We start from the raw sequence: 18,918 nt of genomic DNA on the forward strand, positions 1-18,918 counted from the left end.
AACTTGCCTAATGAATCATTTCTCAGAATGTACCCCTATTGTCAAGTAGCATATGTCTGTATATCTGTATATGAAAAAGCATTTTTAAAAACTCCACCTTTGCTTTCAAGGGTAAAATATTTGTACTTACTAATTCAGAGACCATTATTGGCCACAATGAAGTCAAATGCTGGGGAGATATTCTTAGCAGCAAAACTCTGAAAAAAAGAAACATCTGAGCAGCAACTAGGGGTGTCTGTCCAACTCTGAGATTGTCTGCCAGGCGTTCTAAGGAAAGAAGATTTTAAAGACGTCACACAAATATGCAGTTTGGGGTTTCTCAGCAGACAAAAAAGAAAAAACGAAATTGTCAATGCTTTGACATTTCATAACCACCCAGTATAAGAAAACAGGTGTTGGGAGAATGTTTTTGTATCTACTCTACCCCGGCCCTCCTCTTTGTTCATGGCTTTTGCTAAAGGAAGGGATTCACATGGCTCTCCTTCCCCTGCCATAGCTGAGGAGAAAGGCATGAATTTTCGGCTCAAGCCAGAAACCCATTGGGTGATCAACGACCACCTAAATTTTCTTCTAATATGAAATATGAGGCACAGAAACCAAAGATAGTCCTTGGTGAGTGATGGGACCATGGACCATAGACCATATAGGTTGGTTGGCAGACGACAGCTGATTTTGGTGTGAGAAGTGGGAAGTGGAGCAAGAGAATAAAATAGATTTACTCAGTAGCGTTTCTATTTGAGGGTCATAACAAAAAGTTTCATTCCTACAGAGAAAAATTTTAAATATTTAAAATGTTGTAAATTCAACTCTGTAGGCCCCAACAGTCTTTCCCACTTGTCATCTGAAATAATTGTTTGTACAATGTGATTTCTTCCCCCCCCATAACTTAAGGTTTCTTAGGAACATAAATTGCTACAGCAAATACCTGAACTATGGTCATGCTGGTTAGGATTTGCTGCAGCATGTTAGTAATAAACTTCATCTGCGCTAGTTTAATTGGCTGATTGCTTCTTGCCCTTACAAGCACTCTAACAAAGGAAGGATCATGAACAGCTCGGACACCTGACAAATGCTCTTTTCTACTTCTGGTTCCAACAAGATCGAGTAAGTGGATTACGCCCTATTTCTCTCCCTAATGGAATTTTAAAAAATACATAAACCAACTATCAGAAAACTGAAAGGTGAAGAACAGGTGGCAGGACAGTCTAGGAACCTGGGGACTTAAGGAATGACCTGGAGGTGAGCTACCCTGGGGTTTTTTAAAAAACTTATTTATTTTTTTAATTTTATGCCAGCTTGGGCATCTGAGAAGACTGTAGTGTGGAATGCCAAAGTCTCAACTAGAATGTGAACAAACAAAAGACACCAATGCCGAGGTAAGACAAAGGTTGGGATTATCAGAAAAGGATTTTAAAGCTGTTGTCTAAAAATACTCCCAATAATCAATTACAGACAGAAACAAAGAAAAAATAGAAAGTCTCAAAAAAGAAATAGAAGATACAAAAAAGAACTAAATGGAAATTTTAGAACTAGAAAATATAATCACTGAAATAGAAAAGCTCACTGATGAGCTCAAGGGCGGAACGGAGATGACAGAGGAAAGAGGGAAGGTGAAGACAGAATCAATGGGAATTATTGAAACTGGAGAGAAAAAAGATTGGGAAAAATGAATAATAAGTCCTAACATGCCAATAATTACATCAGATGTAAATTGTCTAAACACACCAATTAAGAGATTGGTAGAATGGCCCGGCTGGCGTGGCTCAGCGGTTGAACACTGGCCTAGGATCCAGGAGATCAAGGTTCGATGCCCGGTCAGGGCACATGCCCGGGTTGCGGGCTTGATCCCCAGTCGGGGGCGTGCAGGAGGCAGCCTGTCAATGACTCTCTCATCATTGATGTTTCTCTCTCTCTCTCTCTCTCTCTCTCCCCTCTCCCTTCCTCTCTCTGAAATCAGTAAAGATATATTTTTTTTAAAAAAAAGGTATATGTGAATGTTTATCAAAAAGACTTAATTTGTAATACCCCAAAACTGGAAACAACCCAAACACCTATGAGGTAAATGGGTAAATGAAGTGTGTACATCCGTAAAATGGAACAATAATTACCCACTAAAGAGGATCAAACTCTTGATGTACCCCAGGGACGTTCCCCCACTTGCCTTCGGGTGGACTCAAAGATATTGCACTAAATGAAAAAAACTAATCTCAAAAGGTTATATACTGTATGCTTCCATTTATGTAACATTCTCAAAGTGACAGAATCAAAGTGATGGAGAACAGATCAGTGGTTGCCTGGGGTGAGGGATGGGTGGAGGGTGTGACTACAGGGGCAGTGACATGCGGGAGGTTTCATCTTGCTCTCTGTGCCTGTTTCCCACCCGTGAAACTAGAGCAGTCCCCCGCTCCACCTGCCTCAAAGGCACCTGCTGAAGACCACAACCTGTCGCTGGGGCACAGGGCTCAGGTGTCAGTCCAGGTTTTGCCAGTTAGAGGCAACACATTAGGCAGGTGCTAATCTCTGAGCATCCATATCCTGATGTGGAAATAGATCTGATATGTGCAGGACCTCAGAAGATGGGAAGTACTCCGGTGGACCTGGGGAGCCAGACTCACACAGCTTAAAGGGGACAGTGTTGCCTCTGGATCTTTTTGGTCCCCACTCAGAGGCCTTTGTGGGGTGATGCCTTCTTACCTTGTATCAGAGGAAGGTAGAGGTGGTATTGATCGAGTTCGCCACTGAAGACAGCAAAAGCCTGGCGCTTTAGCAGCATGGCTTTCTGCTCAAAACTTGAGAATAGTTTTAAGGAACTGCTCTGCATGCCTAGAAAAATATAGGAAATAAGTTCCATTTAGTGCGAAAACTGCAATTACAGCTAAGTGACAGGAAATTCATACTGGTATAATTATGTTCCTGGTGAAAAACCACGATCTTAATTAAGTAAAGGCATGTGATAATTATTTGCATGTTTATTTGTAGAAGTACTTATTTCTTTAATGATACTTACTAGGATTAGAAGAAAACATGAGGCACACGAAAAGTTCTCCTAATAAATTATGGTAAACTTATAACTTTCAAAAGTATTTCTCCACAATAAAGCTGTAGGAAAGCTTGGCTAAGGCATCTTGCCAATGACAGAAGTGGAAAGGCTCACTCGTTTAGTCCTGACATATTACGCCCAGAACATCACAGTTTGCGGCTCAGACGGCACCATGAAGGTGTGAGGGGGGCTTTGAAATATGTGGAAGAAGCTGGTTATGGTGGCGCTGGTCCCTTAAAGTGAGACTTAAGTGCAAGTAACACAGAACTTACTCATTAAATCTTTAAACATCGTTTTCTCATGAGTCAGAAGATGGTCAATAATGGCCTTCCAACTGGATATTAAAAAAGCAAAATTAGTTAAATATGCAAAAGATGACAGTCTGATTAAAAGCACTAAGAAAAGACCAATGCCCCTTTCAGATCTATTAAAAACTACTTTCCAAAAAGTTAGTGAAATAAGTAGTTTTTACATGAGGGAAAGCTAAGCCAAAGCTTTTCATTTATAACTGTAACACAGGGAGGAAGCAAGGGAACAAGTGAGCAGGGAGTAAGGAATAACTTCCAGGTACCATAACAGAAAGCATACACTGTCAGGTACTCTGGCTTTTCCAAGGGCTGCCTTAAAAACATTCACACAGGATGACGTTCACACACTTGTGTTCATAGGGAGAATGGGGAGCAGTGAAGACAAACGCGAGTCTTCCAATGGGCACCCCCAAAGGACAACAGGGTTACCAGGTGAGAGCCATTGGCTCTGGTGGTGGCAGGGCAAACTTCCAGGCCACATGAAAAAGCTGACCAATCTCCACCCTCTGTCCCTGCCATTAATAAAGACACATTCAGCCACGCCAGAGGGCAGACACAGAGTGGTTTTGTTGGCCTCCAAGGAAAAGGTGCAGGAAGTGCGCCTCTTAGCTGTATCTCCATGGACCTTCGCTGCCAGCACAGGGCCTGGCAGGCTGCAAGGTCTCAGTGAGAACTCATGAGTGTGAGCAGAGAAGTGGGACAGGGACACAGCAGTGTCAAATATTCTGTGATTACAAGATAAAGTAGGGCTAGACCAAGAATGGCTGGGACCCTGTAGTAAGCACTTTAGGAATAACATGCTCTCTTAACTGAAAACTTTTTGATTAAAACAGAGAACCTTTGTATTTTTAAGAGACTTAATTCCTGTCCCACAAAACACAGTTACACTAGAGTTTGTGACAGAGATGTCCCACGATTTGAGTTGGTGCTAACTCTGCTGCCATTTCAGGTATAAGAATTATTTATGTGAGACGAAACAATTTTCCAGTTGGAGATTCAGGGAACATTTTATCAGGACAGCATTTCTTACTGCACACAAGACGTGTCCATCTGAAAGAAGGCAGGGTCCAAGAATAATTCCAGGACTTCTTTCTTCCAGGCACGTTTCGTGTAGGCATAACCGCTCAGAGAGCTCAGCAGCTGAGCACCAGCCCGGAAGCTGGGAGCATTGTAGGCACTAAATGGGGGTGCAAGGAGAGAAGGGTCAAGGTCAGAGACTGACAAGGAAAGCCACTAGGTGCATTTCCCATAACCTGCTGTCCTGCATACATGGGTGGGATACAACAAAGGCACACTACCTGTGATTGCGCAAGTAAGGAAACACATAGTACAGCACGCGGGAGATCAGTGGCACGGCCTTCTCCTTCTCATCACTTCGATAAACCATGTCCAGGAGAGATGCCAGAACCTGGAAGAACGGGGTTGTAAGAAGAGAGAAATGTGAACCGAGCAAAGGTAAGAAATGTAGTCCTCAAGGTACATATGGCCTAACAGGAAACTCCACAGTGCAGCTGGAGGCAAAGACTGACTTGAGCTCACCTGGGACGTGCAGCCCACACTCATGGCTCTGGGAAGACACGCCTTCCCAAAGATCCCGGATGCAGTCGCTTCCGTAGGGGATGACAGTCAGGCGTGCACTTACCTCTGCCAGCAGAGAGAGGGCCTGTACGCTGTACACCGAAGGTGCAGATGAGGACACCATGGTCGAAGGAGCAGCAGCAGCATCTGCTAACAAAAGAGGCACCTGTGTTGTAACCATGATGGATGGGGCACCTATGCCCCATGAACATGAGTCACGAGTTCCCACCTCTCATATTGGTTATGCATACAGACATAACTTAGGCAGTCTTCTCTGTTAATATGCTCAATTTCAGCAACTAATAATCTGCATATTTTAATCAAATAAATTAGCCCCCGACACTGTCTTCCTCCCAATTCTTACTTTTGTCATCATCTTTGGAGCGTCAGCCTTCCCTTGGATGATCGATCTAGCGTCCTGGCCTCTGAGCCCTTTGACCTTTTCTCTTCCAACAATCCTACTCTGCTCCAGCTCAGCCACCCACTGTCACCATCATACCCATGGCCTCACCAATTTCCAAAACTTGCATTTCTGGTGTTTTGGAAGGACCACGTCTCTTTATCTTTCCTGCTCACTTACTCCTGGAACCCCACGCTGGTGATTCCTGAATCCTTGCAGAGGCCTCCAATCCCTGAGTCCACCCCCTTAACTACCCATCAGCTCCTGCAGGTCCTCACCCCACTATCTCCCCACCTACACCCCGTGGCCTATCGTCAACCTTGAAAACATCAACTCTTTTGCTTTTCTCTCCCTCTGAAGTTCTCACCTGGAGAAATGCAATGCTGGCTAACCCCCAGGATCTGCCTACGTAGTTTCGTGTAGCTAAATGCTCTGAAATGGGTCCTGCTTTATTTCATGAGCAAGAATCTCGAAAGAGACCCGATGCCACCACATGTTCCTTAGCGGTATGGGGCTTTCCACTTTGCAACATAATTCTTTCACATGCTCCCTCAATAACCACCACCCTCCCTTTCCAACTAATACCCTCACTTCATACTTCATTGAGAAAATCACTGCAATGAAATGAGAACGCCCTTGGTTTGACCACCATGAACTATTACGCTAGAACATTCACATCCGTGTTCCCTGCCTTGTCTCTTGTGTTAGTAGACATGTCCCTGGCTCCTATCAAAGAGCAGTCATTCCATTTCTGATATTAACCCAGCTCTGTGGCCACCAGGGCTTTGCTTCCTAATTAGCCTTTCTCTCTCGGGTGTTAGTTTCTTCCTCTCTGATGCACTGTTCCATCACCACACAAACACACTTTGGCACACTCCAATTTAAAAATGGACTCAAAACGAGGCCCTGGCAGGGAAGCTCAGTTGGTTAGAGCATCGCCCCTATACGCCAAGGTTTCAGGTTCGATCCCCAGTCGGGGCACATACAAGAAGCAACCAATGAGTGCATGAATAAGTGGAACAACTACTAGGTGTTTCTCTCTCTCTTTCCTGTTCCATCCCCCCTTCCTCTCTCTCTAAAATCAATTAAAAAATTTAAAAATAAACTCAAAATGCTAAAAGACATTCTTTGGTCCTCAGTTCTCCTTGGTTGCTGCCCTACTGACAACCAAGCTTCCAAGAGTTATGTACAGACACTGTCTCCTGTTCCTCACCTCCCCCCTCTTCCCCACCCACCCCAATCCAGTGTTCATCCCCCAATGACTTCCACACTGTCAGGTAAGGACAGTGGGTCTCTGTCCTTACCTTACTCTACTTTTCAACAGCCTTCCACTGAGTGCTTCCTCCCTCCTTCTTGAAACACTTTTCTCATAATTTCCAGGGCTCTATGTTCTCGGTGTTTCTCCCACCCCAGTGAAGGCTTTGTCTTTTCTGGCTCCTTTTCTTTTCCAGACATCTCCAATGTAATCTGTGCAAAACCAAGCTCAAATTCACTGTCCAAAATGTTCTTGCTTCAGTCTGCTCCACCTCAATAAATTGCTTAAGCCAAGAACCTAAATCATTCTTGATTGACCTTTTTTTTCAACCACCACCTACAATCCATCAGCAAATTCTATTGACGCTGCATTTAAATCGGTCCACCTTTCCCTATTACCTTGGCCTTAGTGCCAACATCCTCTCTTGCCCAAACCACTGCGAAATCCTTTTAATTGGATTTCCAATTTCTGCCCTCATTCCATACAGCCCATATTGCTCATGGCAGCCAAAGTGATGTTTTCTAAAGACTGAACAAGATCCCATCACTGCTCTAAACACTTAATGACTTCCCGCAGCATCAAGTGGGATGCAATCCAAGCTGGCAGCCATGCTCTCTATCAGGCCTGGCACCCTTTGGCCCCCACTCTCTCCCTGACCTCTTCGACCAGGCAGTAAGCTCCCCCCACCACAGTGGTCTTCAGGTTTTCTGATCTCAGCCCACTCCCACCTCAAGGACCCGCCATCCCCTCTGGGTGGTGCGTTCCCAGGTCTTTGCATGCCTACCCCTCATCTTTCTTGGGGACATGTTCTACAACATTTCAAGTGGCTCCTGCCCCCTCCCAGTCACTATTTATGCATTACTTTGATTTCCTTAGAATAGTATGGGCCACCTGAAATTCACTTGGTAATATACTTGTGTTTTTTGCCCTTAAAAAAAACTTTTGTTTGAAATAATTTTAGATTTTCAGAAGAGTTGAACAGATATTTTTGTTAATTCAGTTTCTGATTACCATCTTCCATGCCCCGACAAGAGCAGAGGCTCTTGTTTGCTGCTGTGACGCCAGTATCCAGAACACAGCGCATGGCACATACCAGACACATGTTTACACGTAAGGACCTACACACCCACTGTATGCACAGCTTCCAGAGGAGAAAACACGCCACTCAGAAGCCCCATTCTGTATCATGAGTTATATGACTGGTGCGTATACTTGGTTTGTTCAAGACTGAAACAACAGAGTTGTGGTCCAAACACTCGGTTTCTGGTGCTTTATACTTTGACAATTAAGTCTTACTGAGAAGCTCAAAAGTCACCTCAAGCTTTAGAAAGCTATGGTTTCTAAAAACAAACAGGTAATTACTACAGTATTGTCTTGAGATTAAAGTTAATTATTGCACCAAAGCCAGGCCCACTCACTAGACTGGACACAGGTGAGTGGTGGAGACATTGGTCAATCTGTATCTATACAAAAGGCAGGAACAACTGAGGACAAATTGGCCAAGGAAATGCAAGCACTCTTTTTCTAGAACCACAACTAAAACCATAACCACAGCCCGAAAAAGCATAATTGTTGGTTTACATCAGCCAATGATAGTATTCTAGTTACAGTATCTTCATTATAGAGTATAATTATTCCTCTCATGCAAACCACCAAACTAGCTATCAAACAAATATGACAGAAGAGGTTGGACGGTGGCACCACAGTCTGTCCAGCACACCGCCCCTCCTCCTCCTGGGAACAGCCCCCTCGGTGGGAGCCCAGCTCTCGTGGCGCCCATCCTTCAGTCCCTGCTCCAGCGGGCCACGCGGGGCCTGATGAGCCTCACCTGAGCGCCATGCCCGGGCTGCTCACCTGAGGCAAACGGTTTTTTGTTGTTGTTTTTTTAATATCTTTATTGATTTCAGAGAGAGGAAGGGCGAGGGAGAGAGACAGAAACATCAGTGATGAGAGTCATTGCTCAGCTGCCTCCTGCACGCCCCCACTGGGGATCGAGCCTGCAGCCCAGGCATGTGCCCTGACCGGGAATTGAACCTCGATCTCCTGGATCCCAGGTCGATTCTCAACTGCTGAACCACGTCCGGCTGGGTGAGGCGAAGTTTTATGTTGTTTTTGGATTTTTGCTACGTGGAAAAGAGCCCTAACTTCCTAACACGTTTTCCCCATATATTAAAAATCACAGATTCAGCTTTGTTTCTGATGTAACTGTTGCTAATGATAATGATAGAGGTAGTAAAATATGATAGAACAGTTTCTCAACATCTACTTTGTGGGGGATACTGTGCTATTGAGAACTTAAACATATTTTTTGCCCCAGGTCAATAAAACTGAGACCAAATTGATTTTCTTGTCCAGTGTTAAGCAATATTGAGGCTGGACATACTTTCCTGTCCCTGTGTTAAGTAACACTGAGAACTAACAAAGATAATTACTTGCTCCAAGAAAGACTTAGTCCTGAAAGAAAAACTGTAAACCAACTAAAATAGTTTATGTGTCAAAACGAGCAATGTGCTCAGCAAGCTCCGCTCTGGCCCCTTGCCTCATGCTGTGCCCACCAATCCAAAGGTATTTTATCATTAACTTTGCCCAATCCCAACCAGTTCCCATCCCAACCACTGAAAGATCTGCCACCAACAATTCAGCCAAGGCCCCACCACCCAATAAACATCCTCCGCACTCCCCCTGGTGAGACACTCTTATGACTGCGAAGTTTCTCCCTCACTGCAGGTCTGACAGCCTAAGATCTGCTTGACTGACACACTTGTCTGGTGGTCTTCAGGGCACTGGCAATTGATGATCTACACTACTGCATTTAATTCAGACTCTTCCAGAGTATCTGGCTGAGCAGTGGTCCTCCAAGTAGACTGATAAAGTCTTCCAACCATTTTCCCAGGAAGCTTTAAGTAGTAATAAGGCTGGGTGTGCCTAGTCTCTGTGTGGCCTCCCTTATCAAGTCTTCACATTGGGCAATCATGAAACACAGGACCTTGACAGGCAAGGGTATGTTAGCCAGAAATGAAATACAGGATGTAAACTGCCTGACAACGGTTGGATGGTTTACTGTTTCTTTCCACAGTTCCCTAAAGAAAAACATACATTCTCCCTTTTTTTAAAATTAAATTCCACAAAGATTTCTATCACTGAGTCTGTGCAAACTATCTTGGGAAGTTCCTTTTGTGGACCCCCATCTAGGCTCAGTGAGGGATTAACATGGGAATATGTCAGTCAGGTCACTGTTAGTGGAACCCTACTATTTATTACACATCCGACTTACGTTGTAAGAAGTAAAAACAGAGTTTACGCGTAAGGGAAAACTAGACCCACAAGCCTGCAGCAGGTATTCCTGTCCGACCCTTCCACACCTACCGCACACATCTTCCTCGGCATCAGATTCTTCCAGAGAGATCTGAGGCTGCGCCTTCACCTCCAGGTTTCTGCTCAGCCAGCTGGTTTGTTCCAAGGAAGAGCCAGCAATGTTTGCCACAGCTTCCAGGATTTTTTGAGTGACTTCCTAGAAGGAATCAGGAGAAAGACGAAAGGAAGTTTGTTAAGGGAAAGAATCTCAAGTGCCTGAAAGAGTACTACCCAACAGGAATACAACGCAAGCCACTGATGTGAACCATGTGAGTAATATTACATTTTCTAGCACCTGCATTAAAAGATAGTAGAAAGAAATGAGTTGGTAATGCTGAATCCAATATGTCCAAAATATTACCAACATGTAATCAATATAGAAATTATTAATGACAGTTTGCCTTCTTTTTGGTACTGTCTTTGAAATCAATGTGTATTTTACACTCACAGCACATTCAGTTCAGATCAGCCACATTTCAAGGGCTCAACAGCCACAGGTGGCTGGTGACTACTGCACTGGCGACGGAGATAAAATACAGAGTATATAAACAGGATGTCATGGCTGCACAGTACATCTAGAGATCACTTTTCTGGTTTCTTCAGAACACAGGTGCTTGCTAGAAATGCACCTTTCAACAATAAGACAAGGAACAAAATTAAGTTAAGTTAAATGGACTCAACGGGGGTGAAGGGAGGAGTCCTTGAGGTCAGGAGTAAGTCAGTGAGGGATCTGCTCAGGAAACTGTGATAAAGGGGTGGGAACACTGGTGGGTTTCTCAGGCCAGCATCACCGAGCATCACCAGCTGACAGCAGCTGTGGGTCCTTGACACCTGAGGAGTGAACAGGCCTGACTCCACCGTAAGCCCAGCAGTTGTGTTTGGGCCTGAAGGGAGAGTGCACCTGCCTGTTAGGAGGCGAGGAGGGTACACCTGAGGTCAAAGCTCTGCAGGGGCAGGGGGCCAGCTACAGGTAACGGGCCTGCCCGCTTGAGATACTTCTTTGCTACAAGTGGACTCCCAGCAATGCTTTCCCACACCTTACACAGCAACGGTTCAGAGCTGGGAACTGGACAGACCTTTCACAAATGCCAGGGATCCTAACCATTGACAGTAATATTGCCAAAGCAGTAAAACGTGTATCTCAGCTTACATCCAAACCGTTAACTCAGAAAGCCCTTCAATCAGTGCTCATAATGGCTGAAACGTAGCGATTTTCTAACTCTATCATTACGACGGTTTATAGCTGCCTTCTACTTTAAAGACAAGATTTTCCTTCTCTGGGTTTCACCTTTGATTTTCAGTATTTTTGAAACTCCCTGTGAGTGTGTATTGGCTTTAATCGGGGGGGGGGGGGGGGGGGAGATGTTAAGAAAAGAAACCTATGTATAGAGGCAGATTTACTATCCCCAGCACGCTTAAGGTCAATTCCATATGCACAGTAGATACTCAAACTGAACATACAACCTTCACAGGAGAGTATCAAACCCTCTGAAGGCAGAGATGGAGAAAGTGAGACCTGAGAACAGATGCAAATCAAAGGTCTGATTCTGCCCAGTGCTATTACCTACAATGAAACCCTCTAAAGATAGAGGGCAGTAACCATCTGCTACACTTTCCCCACACAGACCTGCAAGTCTTTCTGATCCTTCTTGCTTTCCAGGTTGGGTGTTCGTGTCACAAAGTCGTTGAGCACGCTGTTGAGAGACAATCAGCTTCAGACCAGGAATGCTGCAGGAATCAAACACGTCCCAGCAGAAACCGCGGTGATATGAATGCTGGGGCACGGTACCTGAGAAGCAGAAAGTACCCAGGAGGGGCCAGGTTCAACTGCACAGACTCCTTCAGCACGCCCAGCAACGAAGGGAAGTTCTCCTGCAAGGCTGTCACTGGGAGCCTACTTTCAAACACAGGGATAACACCAGCCATGAGCAAGTCAGAACAAAACCCTTACTGAAGAGATTTTCAGTCCAGGCAGTTGGGAAACAGAGGGAAGGTGGCGTATTTGACTAATTTGTTTACTCTTTTTTCAGTTACAACAGACACAAGCTAAATTTTGGTTTTCCTGCAAGAACTTGAAGTTTGGAGACCTGAAATCCCACAGCCAATGGGTCAGATGCTCCTGATTTCCTCCTCTACAAAATAAGTCTTAACCTAGAGGATCATCTGTGATCATTTGGGGCTGTTTTGATCTAAATATGGCTTTTCCAACAATGTTGGTGACACAGAGTCACCCATCCAAAGGTGGCAAAGCGACAGGTCGGGAGTCACCTCTGGGAAGGTGATCTTCAGCTTCCTCAGGTGAAGGGACTGTCACAGGGACTGAGTGAGCAGGACTGGGGTTGCTGCCACAAAGCGAGGCTGCACAGCATGGCCACAGCCAGAGGGCCCCAGGTTCAAGCCTGGTCCTCAACTTACTCCTGAGCAAACTCAGCAGTGCCTCCTCTGCAAAGGGAGGATGACAAAATCGAACCTGCAGCTGCTGTGAAAGCTCAGGTGTCACTAAGGCCGCATAACAGATGCTCACTACTGTCACCACGTCAGTGATCATGAGCCTTCCATCCCTGGAGAAGTGTGTAGGGAATCCGCTCCAAGGCCCTCTGTAGCTAAGGCTGCTGACGGTGGAGGTTAAGCTCCGTAAATCCATGCAGAGGCCACCCAGCAGAACACATGGAAAAGCCCCAAACATAATCATTTCTCCTTTTTCTGAAAGGGGTCTTGAATACTTTTCTTTGGTATCAATTTAATTTAAACTGTTTCTTGGAACGTTTACCAGGCCTCACATAAAGCTTTGCTGACATAGTGTTCAGCACACAGCACATGGATTTTAAAACGTCAGATGAGATCCCTGGAGAAGGAAAAGGAAGACCTTCAGGGCATTCCCCTGCCTCAGGAGGAATTAGGACACCACTCAGATATTCACTGAACTGAGACGAGAATCAGGGCTCTTATTTGCAATCTCTGCAGTAGCACCTGTAATTGAGAAGTGGTTTTGGAGGGTTGCATTACCTTTGGATGAAAACATAGCAAAACTGCAGCACAGGGATGTCCACGAGTGGCGACTTCTGAAAATTAAAGCAAAACCCATTACTCCAAGTTACTGGGAAGTGAATTCAAGTAAGAGTGAAGCAGATTCTGCATCCTAAAAAAGCAGAGGTGTGGTTTTTCTGTTAATCTTCACCCAAGGATATTTTTTCTATTGATTTTTTTAGAGCGAGTAGAAGGGAGAGAGGGAGAGATAGAGAAACATCAATGTAAGAGAGACACATCTATTGGTTGCCTCCTGAATGCACCCCGACCGGGGCTGGGGATCAAGCCTGCAACCAAGGTATGTACCCTTGACCGGGAATCAAACCCGAGACCCTGCAGTCTGCAGACCAACACTCTAACCACTGAGCCAAAATGGCCAGGGTTGAAAGCAAAGGTTTTTAGCCAGAGTCTTTACAATTTAATAAGCGACGTAAAAGTATCCACCACGTGTAACAAAAATAACTGTATCCTATGAGGTCCCTAATCTTAGTGCCCCTTGTACCAGACTTCCAGAGATTCTCTTTACACTGACCTACTGTCCACTCAGGCTGTTAACAAGTACTCATGGGAAATTTGGCATTATAGCTGAACCTCCCCAAACAAAGAGCTGAGGGCCAGTGCTGACCCTTCTGAATACCTGTGACTAGCTACAGACAAGAGACAATGAAAACTCCTAATTCTTAGCTCAAGGAATTCCCTGAAACCTAGCCCAGGCAACTTTCCCAAATCTTAAGTGGCTGGAATTACTCAGACACTGGTTTCCTCTATGCTTGTAAACAGCATTTGTAGAAATTATAGAAGTTGAGCTAATTAACTGAACTAACCACAAAATGTAATTTTGTTATTTGAACAGCCAAAAACTAGCCAGACAGTTAAGATCGAGTCTTTTTTTAAGCCTGGAGGTATAAGTTGCAGATATTTGTAGAAATTCAAATAATGTGAAGGGAAAAAACCTACAACCGCCTGCTCTGTCAGTACAAAGGCTGTCACAGAGCCTGCCAGGGACCGCTCACCCTGCAATGCTGTTCATAGGACAGCCGCCAGCGTGGAGGGTCAACCGCCTGACCCCTGAGACTTGCTCAGAGTCACCATGCGAATCCACGCAGGATCCGACAGACTCTCCATCCCTGCTCTGCTTCTCCAGGGTCAAGTTACTTTTGTATTTATGTATGACAGTGAAAGGTAACAAGACTACGAGACACTCATGGGAGACATGGGGCTGACCTCTGACAGACCAACCCGTGGAAGTTGCCATGTCCATTTTATGTTGACTCCTTAAGCCCTTAGTGGGTTCCATAACCTGGCCTCCCAACTAGAATACAGGCTGGCGGAGGGCAGGCACGGTTTCACTGATGCCCAAGGTGGACTTTCAGGGAACATGTGGAATGCAGGGGATCAGGCCCACACATCGCTGATGGGTGAGAGCCCAGGCAGGGCCAGGCTGTCCAGTGCAGACGTTTCTGTAGAGGGCTCCCCTGGGCACGGGCAAGAGGCCCTTGCAGAGAAGCCCAAATGGAGAGTTCTACTCCAAGGCTGGCAGGGCTATAAAACTACTGAAATATTCTTCGTCAGTTTTCTCACTATGGGGTAGGAAATGGCTGAACATATTTCTGATTCCAAGGTTCAGCTTTTGCTCACCATGCCGAGTGTGAGGACCTTAATGTCTACAGGCAATATTCCTTTCTTCTTATGAAAATGTTTATTGTAGTAAATATACATAAAATTTACCATCCTAACCATATTTTTAAGTGCACAGTTCAGTGGTACTCAGTACATTCACATTTTGGGGCAACCATCACCACCATCCATCTCTGGAACTCCCATCCTCCCAAACTAAAACTGTGTCCCCATTAAACACTAACACCTCCTGCCCCAGCCCCTGGTGATCACCACTCTACTCTCTGTCTCTATGAATCTGACCACTCTGGGAACCTCATAAATTGGATCATATAATATCTGTCCTTTTGTGACTGGCTTCTTTCACTGGCATAATGTTTTTAAGGTTCATCCACATTGTAGCAGATGTCAGAATCGCCTTCCTTTTTAAAGCTGAATGACATCCCATTGTATTTATGTACCACATTTTGTTTATCCCTTCATCTGTTGATGGACACTTGGGCTCCTTCTATCTTTTGCTATTGTGACTAATGCTGTTAAGAACACTGGTGTACAAATATCTGAGTAAAATATTTTAATAATCACTTTGTCCATTCCACTAATTTTCATTTAGGGAATTTTTTTTACATTTTTTTCTAACTGTATAATTTTAAATCACTTGATAGAAGGCAGTTATTTCAAGGTTGAAATAAATCTCTGGTTTCTATCTAATTAAATACTGAAGAATAAAACAGCGAACTCTGCTCCGGCTCCTCTGAGCCCTTTTCTCAATTAGGCCTTGACCTTGGCCTGGAAAGACTGAAACTTTCAGCACAGTTTTGTCTACCCCGACACTAAGAGACTTGACTAACACCAGCTCAGTTTCCTGAAGCTCAAGGGCATGTCCGCAGCCCCCATAAATGCCTGCCTGAGAAAGCTCGAGGCTGCCAAAACAACTTGCCATCCATTCAGCCAACACTTGAGAGGCTGCAACCTCCCTTCCTTAGAGCATTTATTCAGAGAAGTGTAAGCTGTAAATCCTTCCTGTTCCTTTGAGATGTATATGAATCTCCTACAACTCAGGAATGTCTTTCTCAATGACCTGGGAGCCTCCCTTTAAAACATCAAGAAAGACAGGCCCCTGTCTCCCAGTCTCCATGACAGTGTTGGAGCCTGCCTTCCATAAGCAGTAAGTGCATAAGCAAACTCAGGGGGCCTAATCATACTGACCAATACCCCTTTCCACTTTCCTGACTTTGCTGGAGTCCCTGTTCATTCCCCCTCCCTATACCCCCACTCTGTTTAAAATACCAGGTTAACCCCTGGCCGGTGTGGCTCAGTTGGTTGGAGCATTGTCCTGTATACCAAAAGGTCACCGGTTCAATTCTCGGTCAGGACACATGCCTAGGTTGTGGGTTTGAGGCAACCAATCAATGTTTCTCTCTCAGTGACCATCAGTGTTCCTCTCCCCACCCCCTTTAAAAAAAAATCAACATGTCCTCAGGTTAGGATTACAAAAAACAAAATATCACCAACCAGGTTACCTCTGCACATATCAGAATTGAGCTCAGCTCTCTCCCCTTCCACCGTGGTTACTGAATAAAATTGGTCTTTATCACCTTTAACTAGTGTGTCTGGCTTTATCTTTGACGTGTTTTAGGCTGCAAGTTCCTTGAAGCAAGCGCCACTTTCTCTTCATAAAGGTGTCATTTCGCACAGTAGGTACCTGATTGGAACCCAGGACTGGGCAGTGCACCCGGCAGCAGGGAGCCAAGGACGAAAGATGGTCCCTGACCTCAAGTGTTCCCACCTTCACAAAGGCACACCTAAGCCTACAAGGCACATCACACACCACCTTCCAAAAGCCCAGTAAGAGCACCTCCATTTACACCACAAATTCCCAGGTGCTCTTGTGACCTGTTTCCCTCCCAAACAATTTATAAGACATTAAGTAATGAGAATGGCCCGTGTCCACCTGGAGGTTCCCCAGGCTCCTGACCTGGTCCCCTCGGATCTGCGGCCTTTTCACCACCTCCTTCACCAGGTGCAGCACCGTGTCTGTCTGCAGGGTGCTTAGAGCACAAACCAGGTCAACGAGGGTGAGCTGGGATGCACTTGCCACAGGGACAATCTGACAAAAGAAAAAACAGAAAACAAAAGAATGATGCATGGAAAGTATTCTCTAAGAGTTGCCCTTGGAGAAAGAGATTTGTCTTAATCTTTTAAATATTTCAATGAAAACTGGGTAAAGGACTCTATTGGTGGGAATAAAGATTGAGTTAAGCATTTAATCACAATGTAATCAGTACCTGATGCAAATTAAGACCAAAAGGTGCATTCGATTATAGGGGAGTAAGACTGATATGTTAAAGCTGAGAAAGCATTTTAGAAACAGATACATACAACTTGAAGGAAGCAGGCTGGCATCAAGACATGGCCCCCAAGATCTGAGGGCAGGAAGAAAACTGTAAATCAGGTTCACACTTGCTGGCCTTGGCAGGAAGCCCTGGTGTGGGAGGTGCACTTTCATGATAGAAGTCTGCATAACACGGTCATGTGCACTTGGAAATGCCAGGTTTATCACCAGGAAGAACCACACAGGTGCAGAGCAGTGGGCCTGGGCCTGGGCCACCAGCCACTCACGCCTCTCCAGGGAACAGAAGCCCATGCTGGGCACTGAGATGGGGGGGGGGTGAGGACCCTTGAGGGAGGTACAAGGTAGGAACCTGGATGGTCAAGAGAGGGAGCAAAGGAAGAGGGATGTGGTTTTGCAGAAATAGGTAAACCAAGCCCCTGGAGGATCTTGTGATGGACTAGTGGATAAAGAATGGATGAAATGCAAACTCTAGTTTGGGCACAGGAATGTGACGCTTTAAATTTTCCTTACCATCATGAACAAATATTATTTTTATAAATTAAAAAAGCTTAACATTAACTATGGACTTGGGGTGATAATAAAGTATTACTGGGGAATGTTGACAGTGGGGAGGCTGTGTATGTGAGGGGCATATATGGGAACTTTCTGTATCTTCCTCTCATTTTGTTGTGAACCTAAAACTGTCTTAAAAATATAATAAAGTCTTTAAAAAAATGGTTTAGCCCTGGCTGAGTAGCTCAGGTGGTTAAAGCACTGTCCAAATAGGTCAAGGTTGTGGGTTCAATCCCTCCCTGGTCAGAGCACATACAAGAATCAACCGATGAATGTATAAATAAGTGGAACGACAAATTGATGTGTTTTTTCCTCTCTAAATCAATTTAAAAAAATTTTTTTAATGGTAAAAAAAACACCTATAATATGGTACCACAATCAGGGAAGGGCCCACCCAGGTCTTCACAGGTAGAATAATGGACCATTCCTTAAGCTAGGTGGGGGGTTCATGGTACTTTTTATTCTCTGAAATGTGTATGTTATAGACGTTATTGTATACATGCTGTTAGATATTAAAATTTAAGCGGTTAAACAGAAGTACTATGCTCTCGCTCTAGAGAGACCAGAAAACAAGTTGGGATGGGCTCTCTCCCCACCCGCCCAGCACATGCATCTGGCTGTACAGAGACTCGGCCGCATTATTTCTTGCATTTAAAACGGTGAAACTGTTCTAGTATTTTCCCATGCCAGCCTCCGATGTCACCTTTGATAACACACTTTTTTGGTATTTTTGTCAGGGTGAGTTTAGTGACTACTTCTTTAGCTCACCTTCATCTTACTGTGCCGTTTAACTTTCTTTCTGCTCCACACTGCAGCAACAGCAGCGATCAACTGGACTCCGAGATTGGCTGTCAAGGGATTCAAGAAGTCTAAAATTTTTTGTCGTATAGTCTGAAAAATGGGGAAAGAAAACCCAGTTATGGCAGAGTGGTGTCAGGGTTCTGATGTGTACCTAACACTTGACCACCACTGCCAGTCAGCAGGGCTGTGCTGGTCAGCATTCCCAGCACTGTGGGGACAGGAGGAATCGGAGCTCCTCCTGAGGGACCTGGATGTACAGTGGCTGGAGATGCACTGTGGGCAGACAGGGTGGACAGAATATTCTGGAGGCCTACGCACCACAGTATCTAAATCAAACTGCGAGTCTAATCCTATTGTCACCGTTTATCAGATATGCACACTCTCTCTACGCCCCAGTGTCCTCACCTATAACTGGGAATGATAATAGCACCTATCTTGTAGGTGAGAATGAGTATATTTCTGGACATGGCCTGGCATTGTAATTCTAAGTGAAGAAACCACAGCACAGGGAGGTTAATGAACTTGCCCGAGGTCCCAGGGAGCCGCTGAGCCTAGGTAGTCTGGCTCCCAGTGCTCTGAACCACCCTGGCAGCAGGGGCACTCAGGTGACATGAGACACGACTACCACAC

At 45.0% G+C, this 18,918-nt stretch overlaps 1 protein-coding gene across 1 annotated transcript in view; it reads right to left on the bottom strand.

Moving 5' to 3' along the window:
- DOP1B (DOP1 leucine zipper like protein B) overlaps nucleotides 1-18,918 on the bottom strand; it is a 72,767-nt gene that overhangs the window by 4,998 nt on the left and 48,851 nt on the right. Inside the window, exons 22-33 of the mRNA XM_081137908.1 lie at nucleotides 18,256-18,378; nucleotides 16,558-16,689; nucleotides 12,942-12,997; nucleotides 11,725-11,829; nucleotides 11,563-11,629; nucleotides 9,948-10,092; nucleotides 4,991-5,073; nucleotides 4,647-4,756; nucleotides 4,379-4,525; nucleotides 3,313-3,374; nucleotides 2,695-2,823; nucleotides 131-267 (exon numbers count right to left, since the gene is read on the bottom strand). Coding sequence (XP_080994034.1) covers nucleotides 131-267; nucleotides 2,695-2,823; nucleotides 3,313-3,374; nucleotides 4,379-4,525; nucleotides 4,647-4,756; nucleotides 4,991-5,073; nucleotides 9,948-10,092; nucleotides 11,563-11,629; nucleotides 11,725-11,829; nucleotides 12,942-12,997; nucleotides 16,558-16,689; nucleotides 18,256-18,378 — 1,296 coding nt within the window. The remainder of the gene's footprint in view (nucleotides 1-130; nucleotides 268-2,694; nucleotides 2,824-3,312; nucleotides 3,375-4,378; nucleotides 4,526-4,646; nucleotides 4,757-4,990; nucleotides 5,074-9,947; nucleotides 10,093-11,562; nucleotides 11,630-11,724; nucleotides 11,830-12,941; nucleotides 12,998-16,557; nucleotides 16,690-18,255; nucleotides 18,379-18,918) is intronic.

This window comes from Miniopterus schreibersii, assembly GCF_964146895.1.
Source record: "Miniopterus schreibersii genome assembly, chromosome: 5".
In the NCBI taxonomy this organism is placed as follows: Eukaryota; Metazoa; Chordata; class Mammalia; order Chiroptera; family Miniopteridae; genus Miniopterus; species Miniopterus schreibersii.